Genomic DNA, 15,923 nt, shown 5'->3' with positions numbered 1-15,923 from the left:
AAGATGCTGTTTAACATTTCAAAGCTGAGAAACCAAGATGGCCACTGAACTAAAACTAATCCAGTTTAACCAAACTGTTTTATGGTACACTTTCACAAGTGACTTGTCCCACAATTAAATAAAGAATTTAGTTAATTTGTTGCTTGTTGATTAGCTTTTTGATTGTTGAACAGTTTATGCTCTACAGAGACGCTAAGTTAAGTTCATTAAAATGAATGATACAGAAACATAGCAGTTAATTATTAATCAAATGAAATGTCACTAACAGAATTTTCATCTGGAGCCACAGATACTGAGCGATGCAGTACTGGAGAAATAATGGGGGAAACAAATGGGGGCATTTATGGTATAATTTTACTCTGAATGAAAGGATTACCTTGTTTTCCAAGTAAAAATGGGAACAATAGTTGACAATCGATCAGTCAGGCCTACTTGTATGACAGTACAGTCTGGGTTTGCTTTTATTCATTTAGAGACACCTCCAGAAGGATAGAGAAACTAAGTGCTATGAAAGTTTATTTACTATGTAAATATTGATGATGTAGATCTATCTGTAAAAATTTAGAAGAAGAAAAGAATCTTAGAAATGTTGTAATGGCTAGAACATTTTCATATAGTAATAACCCCAAGATTGATAAAGTCCACAAAAGTCATCAGAGATTTGGTCTAAAGATGACTTCACCTTAAGTACTTTAGTCCTGAACATGGCACTTTTTTAGTCTTACACATAAAAATTGAGTCAGCCTGGACAAAACTGAGATTTTGGTTGATTTTTGTCATGTTAACATGACCTCTGCAGTAAATTCATCCTTTATTTGATTAATTTTACAGATGAAAATATAAAATAGTCAATGTTACTGTTGCAGTGGCAGTCCATCAGCATTTTGTTTTCCTTTGGCAGAAATGGTGGCCTCCAAACATTTTTTGCTGGCAGTCTTGCTTTGGGAGTTGTTACCCTACTGAGCACAGTGAAGGGGAATTTAATCATCATATTTCTTGAAGTAGTTGTGTGAGAAGCTTTGCAAGCCAAAGATAAAGTCAAAAAGTGTGACTGATGAAAGAAAAAAATTGTATGATTCAAGTTTTTTTTTCATTATTTGAAAATGTAACTGACATCAGACACTTATAAAATGTTGCTACGGATGGTTTTCTTTCACCACACAGTCCAGGCATTCTTTCTTTCTGTCATAGCAAAAAACATCATTCAGTCTAGTGACAAGTGAAAGGCTGAGGCAGATAAAAGGAAATACTGAGAGACACACACAGACACACACACGAAATTTGCTGCAATAACTCAGTTCACAAGTTAAAGTACAGATGAAAAAAAATAAGTTTCATATTATGATTAAGTCCAGTGTCAGTACAACCATACTACTTGGAATAAAAATGATCAGAATTATAGTTTTTGCAAAATGAATTCATTATGTTTGTAGTCTCAGATTGTATTGTGCTGTCTTTCTTCTAGCCTTTCCTTTTCACTTTATGTCCATCCTTCCTCTTTTTCGTCCTCCTTTTTAAACAGGTTAACAGTCAGAAAAAGAAATACAGCAAAATCTTCAAAATCTCCCACTTAATGTACATGTTTACCTTTCAAAAGGCTTTCATACCCAGTCCTGTTCTTCCTCATCTGTGAGTCATTTAATCAAAAATATAGCTAGTCAGTCAGTCCATGTTATAAACTGCAGGACACAGAGAAAACTGCAACAAATCTGGATTTAAAATAGATGTGACAACTGCTTTTGACAGCAGAGTACATGTGGCATCGCTCATACTTTCCGCACCAAGGTTAGAAAACACACCACACACTGCTGTGAGAGCTGTAACCTTATTCTTGTTCTTCAGGATGGATGATGAGCCTTGCATGCTTTCATTCAGGCCAGTCAGAAGGATACGGGTGTCAGATGTTCCGGCTCGGCAGGAGGCACAGTCTGAGACGTGTGCAGCACGTCAGCAAGTCAGCACCTTGCCCCAAGACCGCCACCTGCCATCAAAGTACAGCAACAGGTGGAAGACTTCCCAGCCCAGTTCTATGCATATTTCTATAAAATGCTGAAATGAAATGCCCTTGCTTTGATCATGTTGATCATCTTAATTAATAATTTGACAGTTGAGTCTTTCAAACAGCTGTAGCTTGGCTGTCTACATGGATCATGCTTTACGCTCAGATCTTTTTTGCATCATTATAAAGCCCTGGTTGCATATGCATATTTTAGTTCCCTTCAGTTTTTTTTGTTTTCATATACAGTGGGTAAAATAAGTATTGAACACGTCACCATTTCTCAGTAAATATATTTCTAAAAGGTGCTTTCTAAAATTTTCACCAGATGTCGGTAACAACCCATGCAATCCACACATGCAAAGAAACCAAAATAAATGATTTCAGAAATTAAAGTTATGTGTAATAAAATGGAATGACACAGGGGAAAAGTATTTAACACGCTTACTGAAATTTATTTAATACTTCGTACAAAAGCCTTTGTTGGTAATGACAGCTTCAAGATGCCTCCTGTATGGAGAAACTAGTCGCATGCATTGCTCAGGTGTGATTTTGGCCCATTCTTCTGCACAAACAGTCCTCAAATCTTGAAGTTTCCATGGGCCTCTTCTATGAACTCTGATCTTTAGTTCTTTCCATAGATTTTCTATTGGATTCAAGTCAGGTGATTGGCTGGACCATTCTAGCGGCTCTATTTTCTTTCTCTGAAACCATTTGAGAGTTTCCTTGGCTGTGTGTTTGGGATCATTGTCTTGCTGAAATGTCCACCCTTGTTTCATCTTCATCATCCTGGTAGATGGCAGCAGATTTTTATCAAGAATGTCTCGGTACATTTTTCCATTCATCCTTCCTTCAATTATATGAAGTTTGCCAGTGCCGTATGCTGAAAAACAGCCCCACACCATGATGTTTCCACCTCCAAACTTCACTGTTGGTATGGTGTTTTTGGGGTGATGTGCAGTGCCATTTGACCTCCAAACATGCTGTGTATTATGGCATCCAAAGAGCTGAGTTTTGGTCTCATCTGACCAGACTATATTCTCCCAGTATTTCACAGGCTTGTCTAAATGTTGTGAAGCAAACTTTAAACGCGCTTCAACATGCTTTTCCTTTAGCAATGGAGTCTTGCGCGGTGAGCGTGCATACAGGCCATGGCAGTTGAGTGCATTACTTATTGTTTTCTTTGAAACAGTTGTACCTGCTAAATCCAGGTCTTTCTGAAGCTCTCCACAAGTGGTCCTTGGCTCTTGGACAACTCTTCTGAAAATTCTTTTCACTCCTCTGTCAGAAATCTTGCGAGGAGCACCTAGTCGTTTATGGTGAATGATGTTCTGATGCTCACTGGAACATTCAGAAGTTTAGAAATCCTTCTGTAACCAATGCCATCAGTATGTTTTGCAACAATAACAATAACATCATGAGATGTTTCTTGTGAGACACCTTTTTATAGGCCATCAGTTGGGACTGAACCAGCTGATATTAATTTGCACTGACAAGTGGCAGGATTGCTTTCTAATTACTGATCGATTTCAGTTGGTGTCTTGGCTCCATGCCTATTTGCGCCTCCCTTTCGTCATGTGTTCAATACTTTTTGCCTGTGTCGTCTCACATTATTACACATAACTTAATTTATGGACATCAATGGTTTGATTGCATGTGTGGATTGAATGTGTTGTTACCGACATCTGGTGAAAATTTCATGTCAATAGCACCTTTTAGAAATATATTTACTGAGAATAATGGTGACGTGCTCAATACTTATTTTACCCGCCGTAAATCATTAGGGCTCAGAGTTTCTAACAAACTCAGTCAATGTTAGCTGGCTAGCTACAGCTAATGAAGTCTGTCAGCAACTGTTGGCATTTCAGTCAGCATGCAGGCTTTTAATGTGCAGTGCTGTTTTTTTAAGGATCAGAGCGCACCTATGATGCACGGTTCCGTTGTGGCTTGTTTTGAAGGTTAGTTTACATACAATAATCAGCTATAACTGACCGCACAATCTAATAGGGTAGGCTAATGAAACAGAGCTCTGCCAGCTTTCCTCTCCTGCAGACATTGTGGATGCAGCACAATCTGGCCATGTTTAACAGGCAGGTGTTTCTTTGCAATGCACCACAAATAACGAGACAAGTGAAAGGGTGGTTTGCTGCCTTTTAATCATCAGTAGTTAACATTAGCAAGCTATAGACCGGAGGGAAACTGATTTAATTCACTGTGCCACACCAAGGTTACCAGCAGCTGCAGAGAACTTTTAAGGTGGAATGTTTTATTGTATGTTACTCAATACACGAGTTGATGTAGTGAACCAATGAACACAGCTTAAATGTCAATATGACAACTGGGACCATTGCTTTTGTTTTTATTGGCTCTCTTTCACGATATATGCTTTAGTGATGATTGTATCTTCAAGTGCTTAAAAAAAATGCGTGGGGGAGTGTTGTTCGGGTCCCGCAGTACTGCACCTACGCTTCTATCTAAAATGAAGGACCCCTTGTTCTGAGTTATAAATCTGCCACAGTTATCATTATTATAAACTGAATGTTTGATTGGAAAGCTTAACAGGAACGAAGGGAGGCGTGGTTTAGTGAAGTGTTGCTGACTGCAACATGTCATTTGATTCAGGATGGAGTTTTCACTGGCAGCAGCTTCAGTGGAGAAAACAAGTGGTAAAATGCTGACAGAGGACTCTCCTTTACCTCCTCCTTATCACAGCTGCTCTGTTACCACGTAAACCCTCACACAGCTTGTCCACTGAAAACTCTGCAATTATGAAGTTATTTATATAGTCTGCTGATAGCTGCCCTCTTTGTCCCGTCTGTCAGTTTTGCAAGATCTCAACAATTTCGTCACACTGCTATTTCTGACGTTTTCCTCCCATTTGCTTTCAAATCTTAACTGTGTCGCCTCTCCGTTTGTATCTGAAAGTGGAACACTAGCTATCATTCTCAAAGCTCTCTTCCTTTCACAGTACTTGTTCAATGCCTGCCACAAAAGCTCTTCCCTGACTGTACGAGACTTATTGGCTTTGGCAATTTGAAACCCCCAAAAAGATGCACACAGTGCTGTGTCTTTGCCATTGCCTGTCTTTTTAATTGGTTTTGTCTCCTTTGTCCCGCTGCTGTGAAAGAGAGAGAAAGGAATTAGAATGTGAAGCAGATGTGTGATTGTGGTGTGTTGCTTGGATGTTGCTAATTCAGGTCCCATCTGATGCTTCATGAAGCAGTGCCTCACATGCTATATATAATATAATCACTGTCTGACATTGCCTTACACAGTCACTCAGAGGTTTAAAGTGCAGTGTCTTAGAGAGCTCAGTAAACATAGTTGTTTATATAGTTTGTATAGTTATTCTGAATATGTTTGCTGAGAATCAACTTGGTGTTGATGTCTTACCTTTCTTACCTAGAAATGTGAAAGAAAGTATTTTTAACATTATGTGGCAATCTGAATCCTAGTTAAACACTACTTTACAACACTAGAATTTCATTATCTGACAACCCTCACTTCTCTAGTTCTATTCAACACATGATGTTGAGGTGAAGGTGAAAGCAGCCATGGATACAATTATTTGAATCATTATTTATTTTCTTGTGTATTAAATTATAAAATTCGGATTTAGGATATCTGACTAGGAAATTCTTAAGGACTAAAAGTCAAACTCAATTTAAATTAACAAACAAGAGCCATCATTTTTACATGTCAAAGACAATTTACTAATCATGATGAATACAACTCCAACTGCTCTAGAAGAGGTTCGACTAGTCTGAATAAAACCTCTGATAGCTTGGAAATGACAAACGTTTACCAGAAAGTCTGAGTTCCAAGCTAGAGGTGTGCTGGACTGTAATGGGATCGAGTGGATTTGGAGCTTAACCAAAACTAGGGACTGAAAGTCAGTATATCTCTGCCTCTGCTGCTTCTGTTTTGGCCTTTCTCTCACAAGTTCCTCAACTTCATTGACCTGTGATACGAAATCATTGGAGTACTTTTAACCATAAATGCGCTGGAATGAAGCATCTTGCATATCTAGCACATTACATACCTTATTTGAAATCTACACTGACTCATAGATCAAAGCTTCTATGAAGATTGTATCAGGAAACTGACTCCAGATGAGAGAAGAAAGCCAGATGTTGAGAGAGTTGAAGGAAACAGAGTGCAGAACAAGAGCTGCTCTGGAAGTAATACAGCAGTGCAGGAGAGAAAAAGAGAGAAGAGACAAAGATTACAAAGGCATAAAGAGAGAAGTGAGGAGGCGTGAAAGATGCAGGAGGCTGAACAGAGGGAGGAGAAGGAGAGGAAGGCAAATGAGCAATAGGCCCTAAAGAGAGAAGAACAAGAACAACTGAGAAAAGAGAGGCGTCAGTGGAAGAAGGTAATGATGGTGGAGAAGGAGACGACAATGAGTGATCTGAAAAAGGAGCAGCAGAGAAGGTGTGAGGAGAGTGGAAGATGAAGCCAGCTTTAAGTGCTTGATAGCAATATAGTAATCCAACACTCTGAACGAGAACGACTGAACGAGAACTAGCGCTATAATATAGGATGGGTGTTACAGGGACTGTGATATATACAAAGATATGGTAAGATTGAATGATGACATAAATGATTGCATTAAAAAGTAAACGTATGCATGGTGGTGCATTCTTCATACTTTGATAGTTGTCTAAAAATTGTTTTAATCTATCACTTTGCTTACAGTATCACAATATATTGCAATATATTTAATCAGAACCCCGGTTCATAATACATGTCACCAGATTCTTGCTGATACCCACCACTACTAGAGTTCAGTTAAATGTCACATTTCACAGAAATGGCCTTGTTGAAATAACAGGGATCATAATCTTTCCTTCTCCTTGCTCTCACATCATGAAAGCTCAGAGGATCACCAAAATCTTTAGAACTCCTCCCCCAGGTATCATTACATGATTACTGTAAACCAAATTCTATAGCAGTTTGGCCAGTAGTTATTGAGATATCTTTCTGTGTTGGGTGGGCTTTACTGTGTGTAAAGTGAACATGATATCATTATCCTAATATTTATTTGGTCATTTTCACAAGCCCTACTGATTTGGCAATTACACACAACCACAGTGGCTGTGTAATGGATATCATGTACCTGCACTGTTTGCACCATGAGCTCATGTTTTCTAAATTACAGGTCTTTCAATTGTTCACACCTGCCTTTAGTGTGAAGGTCTCTGTTCTGTTAGTTGGCCTGCAAAAGAAAGCAGAAAGAAACAAACTAATGAAACCTACAGCACTTTACAGCAGCAGTAGACAAATGGACAAAATTAGATCTTAAAATGGAAACACTGATTCATAGGTTTAGCCCTGACCTGCCATATGTTTTAGTACAATTTGTGCCTCATTTAATATTTAGGACAATATTTTCCCCTACTGTAGTATTCTTGTATCTCCCCAGGAGATCCCTCTGCAGGCTGGGAGCTGGCCAGCTACAGAGAAACAGAGAGAGCCAGGCTCTATTTCAATGACTCCTAATGAAGATTAATTCATGGAGAGGGCAGCCCTTTATAAATGATAGTTACTGTTATAAGTGTAAAGGCACAGACAGAAGAATTGAATGTGAAACCACCATGAAACACCATGAAGCTTTGTGATGCCACTTTTGCACACACAGGTGTGTGTCAGTACAAATTGATTTAATTTGAATCCAAAGTTTGATCTGTGCTATTTCTGTGTCACCTAACCCACTTTAATGTTATTGTATACAGTATATTATATATATATATATATATATATATATATTGTGTATGTGTTGTTTTCCTATGACTATAATTCACTGTACACTGCTATCTCCATCACTGTGTCCCCTAAAGACCCCATCCAGTCAGAAATCAGTGTTCCTTCTGGCTCTACAGTGTGCTGTTTGAATGCTGTCTGTGCAGAGTCTGACACTAGAAGGATGTTTTCACATTCATCTGGTGAAAGTGGAAAGTTTCTCTGTGCTCATTGAAAATTAGATTTTAAGGGGTATGAGCATGATTTGTGGCACAAGATAGTTTAGCTGTAAGTCCTGGTCCAGTATCAACTTGTACAGTGTGATGTAGAAACTTGAAGCCACCGGTGCACATCCACTGAGAATGGACTTTACAGTGAAGTAGGAGACCTGTCCAGCAGAAGAAGAATACTTGTTTAAGGATTTTAATGATGAAATTATACTTTAGACATTAGACATATCATTCACAGTTCCAAGCAGACTTTTTGTGTATAAGTATGTCTTGTACATGTCTGGAGGGGATCTTTAAGTGTCCTTCCAGTACTCTGAAAACTCAAGTTGCCCTCTGTGAGGTTGACCCTCTGAGGCCCGAGGGAGTGAGTGAACAATGAAGCTGCATATACTACTAAGCATTTATTGCATGGTTGTGAGAACCAGCATCATTTGATATTAAGAAACTTTATTTTAGGTTTGTGAATTCAAGTCACTCCAAGTTGCTCACAGAATGCAGTCTCACGTTATTTTTCTTCTTCTAAAAATCCAAGTTTACCACCTTTAAAGGAAACAGGGAAAATCTTCAAATTCTAACATTAAAATCCCACTCTCAGCAGCTCAGCAGTAATGGCTGAGGGACGGGAGACCACTTAACTGCACTCTAGTGACCACCTGACTACAAAGCCTCCCCCTGTAACAATCAGATAAACTAACATTTCTCCTGTGTTTGTTTTCTCTTTAGGTCTGAGAAAGCGGGCGAGATTGCAACCATTCCACTGACTAAGGTAAGACTCAGAACGTCTTTCGTGTGTTTGTACTAGGTGAGGTATAGGCCAGAAGACATACCGGTATTGTTTAGTTTAGCTTAAATACCCTACCACTTGGCTGACAAGGAGTATTCATAGATTGATAGATAGATGAATTAAATTGAATATATAGGAATTGGGGATTGAGTCATGGCGATCAGTACAAAAAGAGAACATCTGTAATTATCAACTAAAGGGAGTGTGTTTGATTCTATTCAACTGAAAGAGGATGCATCAGTTTAATATTCCATGGGTGCTTCATATGGTGCAGTCTTCAGACACCTGTCGGCTTATTCACTCAGCAGCTTTTACACGTCTGTGCCCTGGGGCCCGTTGGCTCATCATCTGTCCATGCCTATTCAACGATGTATTGCATGGGTTGCTACTGGAACCTTCTGCTGTAGTTTGTGGTGGAGAAAGTCAAGGTCATTTTCTGCAGGTACCTGTAGAAAATGACTTTAAGGGTTAAATTAAGCCTCATATCTCACTTCTTGAAGTATCTTGTTAGGTGCAATCAATGTGTTTCCTGAGCCTCACAGAACAGTTCTGCTATTATTTTAACAATTGTGCCAGTCCACAGTGATGTGCATCAAGAGTTAGGTTTTGTTTTTTCTTTCCTCTTCCTCTGGCAAGCTTTGTGAAGGACAGGAAGACATTCAAGGAACTCATTCCCCGATGTCTATATGTTGTGGACGTATTAACTATATCCATAATGACTATTGTGCTATTGTGGGTGGCATCTTTTTTTTTCTTTGTTTTTCTTGTAATTTCAATTTTCTTCCTGAACTTCATGGACTGTACTTGCTGATATGAGTCAGCCTGGTAAAGACCTGGCTTGCTGCGTACAGCACAGCTGGTTGCAAAGATGGTGATGCCATAATAGAGGTTGGAGTCAGTGGGGATTGAGCACTTAAGCACCGCTGACGTCCTGTGTCTGTTGGACATTTGGGGTTAGTTTTATACTCCATCAGATGAAATGCTGAAAAACTACTTAGGAGGGTTGTATCGAAAAGTAAAACATCAAAGCGTTCTCTCCACATACATCCTGTAGCGCTTTCCACACCACTTGAACAGGTGTGTGTATGTGTGTGTGTGTGTGTTTTGATAGAATACATAATCATTAGAAATGTTGGCTTAAACCAAGATTGATTTGTGTAGTCTGAGAACATCAGAATGGATAATTAAGTGTCTTTTTCACTTAATTTGTCTTATAATCACAAGTGATGGTAAATTATTTTGTTCCTCTTTTATCCATAGAAACCAGTTGTCACTTCTTAATGCAGTTTAGAATGTCTAATATCCATGCAGGTTGTTTAGTTACATATTCTCACTTTAAAACCTTTAACAGCTTCATAAAATGTGCTCATTAGACAGCAGTAGTACCTGTTGGTAGTGGTAATCCACTGGATCTTTGTTGACCTCCTCTTGTATTGTCTCAGTCTTTGTTGCAAAGTGGTAAGGTAGTACCTCTGTACTGTAAGTAGTGGAAGTATTTAAGTAAAATCCCATAATACAGTAAACTTTTTGTGTGTGTTAGAGGCCTACTGTAGTGCTCCTAAAGCCACAGGCAGGGCCAGACAGTGGTCTGTGGTGAAATCAACTGCAGCGAGATGTAGTCAGCCTCTGTTTGGATCAAGCAAATTCAATTCAATTACACAGGAAGCAGTGTTTCTACCCTGCTAACAACTTCCTGGGTTGCTAATAGAAACATGCAGCAATTAGCTGCAGTTCGGCCGGGCTGGCTGAGAGACTAATTGGTAGTCAGAGATCGAACAGTGGAGCTTTAGCCCTCTTAAAGGGAATGTAGTTCAGGAGGATTTAATGTGTTTCAAGTATATAAAGTTTCCTCAGCTTAACTCACAAAGAGCGACTTGGGTCCAGATCCACTACAGATTCACCCTCTGACTCTCCGATAAAACTGGTGACGGGACCCAAGTTGATTGTGTCCATCATGAAAATAAATGTTATACTAATGGAGAGTCTGCAGGTTTTCAACCAAAGTGGTGATTTCAGTGATGAGCACAACTTCAAAGAGGCAGCTAATCAGTGAAAACCATGAAGCTCTGTGGTCAGAACAATAACCTGCATAGATCAGAGAGTGATGAAAGCAGCTCCCTCAGCTCATCGACACGTAGTATCATTTTAATAAAATGCATTTCAGCATACCCAATAATCATAGCAGCAACATCCTGTAACTGTCAAACGTATAAACAAACATTCCCTTTCTGAGCATGCTATTTTCAGAACTTAAATTAGCCTGAAGATATTCTAAAGTACCAAAACGTGCCCCCACCTTCTTCCTTGTTGTGTCCTCATTTTCAACATCCACCAACATCCATCACCCTCCCCACCAACCCATGTAGATTATTAATGAACGTTACAGGGCGTACTCCTGGGTGGCTGAGCTGATCCAGGTCTTCATAGCCATCAGCGTCACTGTGTCCTTCCTGGTGATGGGATCGGCCATGAAACACACCAGTAAGTTTACTCCTGCCTGTGTGTCAATCAGTAATTCACCCTGTTAGCATTAATGCACATTTGCTGTTGCTGCCACAGAGACAATTAGAATGAAGAGAAAATTGCTAGGGTTACTTTTACTGTAGTAGAAAGAAAAAGTGTAATGTAAATACTAGTAGTATGAAGAATTAGTACTAAACTCAGTGCTAGAGCTATTCATTTTTTCTCTTTACTATGGAATTGTAATATTTAAAGGGACATTCACGTGTGTGTGTGTGTGTGTGTGTGTGTGTGTGTGTGTGTGTGTGCATATATACACATTTATTGCATCACAGATTGGCACCTCAACTCCCTGTTGTTTATTTTGCAATCTATACTATTTCCACACATCTGGTTCCCTGTGGAGTTTTTTCTTTTTGTTGTATGTCAATGAACCATAGGAGATTTTTTACATTCCAAAGAAAGGTGGGAAGAAGAAGACTACAAGCTAATAAACATGTATGCAAACAATACAAACAAACAATACTGGGTTTAATATGCTTAGAAAAAAGAAATGCATTCAGCTAGTTTATTAGACCTCAAGGATACACTCAGTGTGTTTTTTGTGAGTGACACTGAATGTCAACATGTTTACAAGAAAACTCCACAGGGCCCCTTCAAGCTAAGGCTGGCTGTAGCGTCATATTGAATGAAAGAGTGGTATCGATCATCAGATTTCACAAAATATAGAAGTATTCCTTTAAGCATCAGGTATAAAGTGTTTTGTCCTGACTGGTTGTGTTTCTTTCAGTTGATGGCCTGGTGAACTCGCTGTGGAGCAGCCAACTGGAGTGGTTGTCTAAAGCCTGGGAGAGAAACCTGCCGAACAAACATCACATCTGCTCAGCGAGAAGGTGAGTACTCACAAAGGGTGAGAGTGTGCGCCTTAAGGACCTTCAAAAGTGTGACCTTTATATAATGATTAATGTAGGAAACCGCCAGGAAATCTGAGGGGGAACACACTTGGGATGACTGAAAAAGCCCAAGAATAAGCAATAACAATTGAGGGATTTTTCTTATTTTCAGTACACACATCAGGTGAAAATAAGAAATGCAGTTGAGTCTCTTCATCATGTGTGTCTGTGCGAGAGGTACTTGAGAGTTAGAGGTTATCTAAGGTTTGATAGAAGTATACGGTCAACACACATGCAAATGTTTTTACCTTCTGTCTGACTAATAATAGTTGTGTGCAAATGTTATTTATATGAAATATATAGATATGAACCTGTCGCATGTGTGAACTGTTTTAAATAAAAACCGTTCCATTTTTACTGCTTATTCGAGGGCGTTTCTACAATTTTTTGTAAACAGCAGTAGTCCCATGTGCCCAAAGACTACATACAGTATAAGGAACTGTCTGTATCTCAGAAACTGCACAGAGTACAAACAAATATTTGATATCTATTGACTCGTAAGTTAAATGTTACAGATATGCACACATATGCAGTGTGTATAGTGTACTGTTAGATACTTTCCCAAAGTATGTTGCAAATTTAAAGACCAATCAGAACAATGCTCCTTATCATACTAAATATAGTGTTTGGGCACAAATTGGTTAACCTGTCTTATAAACATCACTTTTATGCAGCCTTACGTAATACGTATGTACCGTTGTCATGGTTTTGGTAATAAGAAGCAACACTTCCACACAGGGATTTTCAGTTATTCTAGATGGTTCCAGTTAAAGTTGGTTAGAGCTGTACTTGCGATTATATGGTGGGATGTGATATTTGCTTGAAGGAAAGCCAGCGAAATAATACCCTGTTTACATTTACAACAAAAACAAATCTGAAATTGCAATTATTATGAATATATATGTATATATATACACATATATTGGTGTAACATGCTAAAGATTTCAAATAAAATGGGAAAAACACAATAAAGCAGGAGTAGACATTCTAACGCAAAGGTGTAAGTAACATTGATGGCTGCCTTCGGTTCAAGTGTACTAATAGTAAGTCATGTCGGTGAGCCAGCATGTACAATAGCAGGGCACTGGGACTGACACACCTAAATGGAATATGGTCAATATTAATGTTATTGGTTACACCAGTGGTTCTGTCATGCATGGTAAAATATCATCTAAAGCTGTCGATAGAATGGAGCACATAGATCTATTAAAGACCTACACAAATGTTGTCCCGACCTCAGAGGGACGGACTGCGAAGCAAGTTTGACAAAGGCTTTCTTTGGTTAGCAGTCCTAATAAAACCTAAACCTACAATGAGAGATAATGGGCATCACCAACAGCGCTGCCCCCGACTAAAGATTTTCCTAGTAGTAGTCATTAAATAAAGTCAATAGTTGACTAATGGTAGCACGTTTAATATGAATTTATTATTAAAATATGTAGACAGCTGCCTGTTAAATGATAATAGAAAAAACATCTCGTTGTTGCTGCAAACACGATAAGAGAGGAACGCTGGCAGAAAATCCACTCGCCCCAACGCACTGTCAATGCCTCCAGTTCATTTCTAATGTGACAGCTGCAAATGTAAAGCATCCAAGCATAACGACACATCCAGAGCGGTGTAGTTGATAGATCAGAGGTTAGATTATAAACCCATCCAACCTTTTCCCTCGGCTGAGGATTTCTATTGCTCAGTGAGAATACTGTCAGGACAAGAAGTGAAAGGGTGATGCTTTTTTTCTCTCCAGCATTTTCAGCACATTTGATCATTCAATAGGCGTAACAGGCTGTGGGGTTTCTGACCCCACACTGAATGATCTGTGGGGTTGACTGGCGTGAATGAGAGCCGGTGAGCTAGCTAGCTAAACAGTTTTTGCTAAACTGCTAACCCGTCCAAGTTCTTCCAAGTTCTTCCTCCTCTTTTTGATTGTAGCGTGCATTAGTTAAGAAAACGTTGAAAGATTGCGTCAGATCTGTGATATGGCTGATGGAGATGCATGTGTGTGGCTGGGTGAGGGATCTGTCTCACCAAGTCATCTGCAGCTTCAAAGTCAAAAAGTAACAAAGAGCCCAATAAAGCCTGTGTCCAAATCCAAAAGCTGGAACTAAAAGTACTCCAACCTCCACCTCAGAAGACATTTTTAAAACTACAAATCATTTCATGCTGCAGCCGAAGTTAATTAGGCTACTTATTATACTACTGTCTTATCATAATTTCAGTTTAAAGCGAACATAAAATCTGTATTACACTGTATCTGTATTAGAGTCACTGCTCTTACACCATATCTCCCCAAAAGTCAGTCAAACTTATTTCACAGTCTGTTTACTGTTGGGTTCTCTCTCTCTGCCCACCACTGGCTGTCTGACCGTCCCGGTGTGTATTATCTAACCTGCAGTATATTTTCTATCTCAGTGCGTGACGTACCATTAATCTGAAACCGTTTTCAGATCTGAACTTGGACTTATTAAGTTGATTTCATACTCCTCTGTCTTTCTTGCAGCATGGCTAAAGGATTCATGTCGCTTCTTGGGTTTACTGTCATCTTTATCGTGTCAGTGTGTGATCCCAGGGTAAATGCACACACACACACACACACACACACACACACACACACACACACACACACAACTAATGGTGATGATTGCAGAAACTGAAGAACATCAGGATGCTCGTGTGGAGAATTGCCAATCACCAGTTTTCTTTCTCTCTCTTCAGGGTTTCATTGTCATGTTGGACAAAGTTGTGTCGTTCTCCCTCAACACTGAAGTTGGACTGTTTGTCTTCATCATGCTGAGAGAATCCAGAGAAGACAGATTCCAGTGAGTACTGTCAGCTACAGTAAAGGAGCTGTAATCACTTTTTGGCAAATACAAAACTTGGGTTGTAATGTCTTTTTAAATGTATTTCAACAAGCACAAAATATATGTATGGCCCTTTAAAGGTATTTCAGCAGGTAGATAATGTAAAAAATAAAATAAAATACAGGCAGAGAGTGGGGTCTCAGAGCCACACATGTAGTGGGTCATAAGTGATAAGAGTCTGTATATTGTTTCTTCAGTATGCTCATAAGTACGAACTTCATTTCACTGGTGTCCAAATTGTTTAAAATGTCATAGTTTTTCTGAAAAGAACAGGTGGATTGGTTAAGGAGAGAGTGTTTAGCTGCTTCCTTTCTAATTTCTTCCAATAAAGTGCCGCTGTAGTGTTTTGGCATAAAATGGTAAACTGTTGTTGTGGTTTGGCCTTTCGTTTGTTGTTTTTTGTGCTTGAAAATGCAAACTTTAAAACCAGAGGGGCGATCCTTTGGAAACGCCACCCTTACTGTGGCTGTGGAAACAGATATGGGCCCACTTCGTCCGTGACTGGTTTTCAGCAAAATACACCAATGCCTTCAAAAATATTTTTTTAATGATTTGATGATGATAATGATTTTCACCAATCAGAGGTTTCTTGAAATTTGTCCAGGATTAGTAACAACCCCATCCAGACAGAATGATTTATTTGTGAGGGTGAATTCGCCATGTACTCTTCCTGTTTATTCTCACTGTGCTGTGGAGGAAAGCGTTTGTATGCAGGCACAAACAGGACATTCCAATTTTCCTATAATTAGTACCAAATAACAATGAATGATGAACCTGTGAAATAAAACCTAAAAGCTGTTTGAAACACTGAAAATCAAGTTGTCTGAGTCTGAATGTGGAACGCTGCAGAGCTTGGTCAGTGAGGAGATTAAAAACAAGAACAAACAACATGAATAA

The 15,923-nt window shown here is 39.1% G+C and overlaps 1 protein-coding gene across 3 annotated transcripts in view; it reads left to right on the top strand.

Moving 5' to 3' along the window:
• si:ch211-51h4.2 (uncharacterized) overlaps nucleotides 1–15,923 on the top strand; it is an 86,557-nt gene that overhangs the window by 67,630 nt on the left and 3,004 nt on the right. For 2 of the 3 annotated variants that reach the window (XM_051377810.1, XM_051377809.1), the window contains 6 exons: nucleotides 1,843–2,004; nucleotides 8,692–8,734; nucleotides 11,119–11,233; nucleotides 12,003–12,105; nucleotides 14,666–14,735; nucleotides 14,881–14,984. In XM_051377810.1, coding sequence (XP_051233770.1) covers nucleotides 1,843–2,004; nucleotides 8,692–8,734; nucleotides 11,119–11,233; nucleotides 12,003–12,105; nucleotides 14,666–14,735; nucleotides 14,881–14,984 — 597 coding nt within the window. The remainder of the gene's footprint in view (nucleotides 1–1,842; nucleotides 2,005–8,691; nucleotides 8,735–11,118; nucleotides 11,234–12,002; nucleotides 12,106–14,665; nucleotides 14,736–14,880; nucleotides 14,985–15,923) is intronic. The other variant, XM_051377811.1, reaches the window with a different exon arrangement.

Source organism: Dicentrarchus labrax, unplaced genomic scaffold (genome assembly GCF_905237075.1).
Source record: "Dicentrarchus labrax unplaced genomic scaffold, dlabrax2021, whole genome shotgun sequence".
Classification (NCBI taxonomy): Eukaryota; Metazoa; Chordata; class Actinopteri; family Moronidae; genus Dicentrarchus; species Dicentrarchus labrax.
The sequence above is the reverse complement of the archived record's forward strand: the minus strand, read 5'-3'. Positions and strand labels throughout refer to the sequence as shown.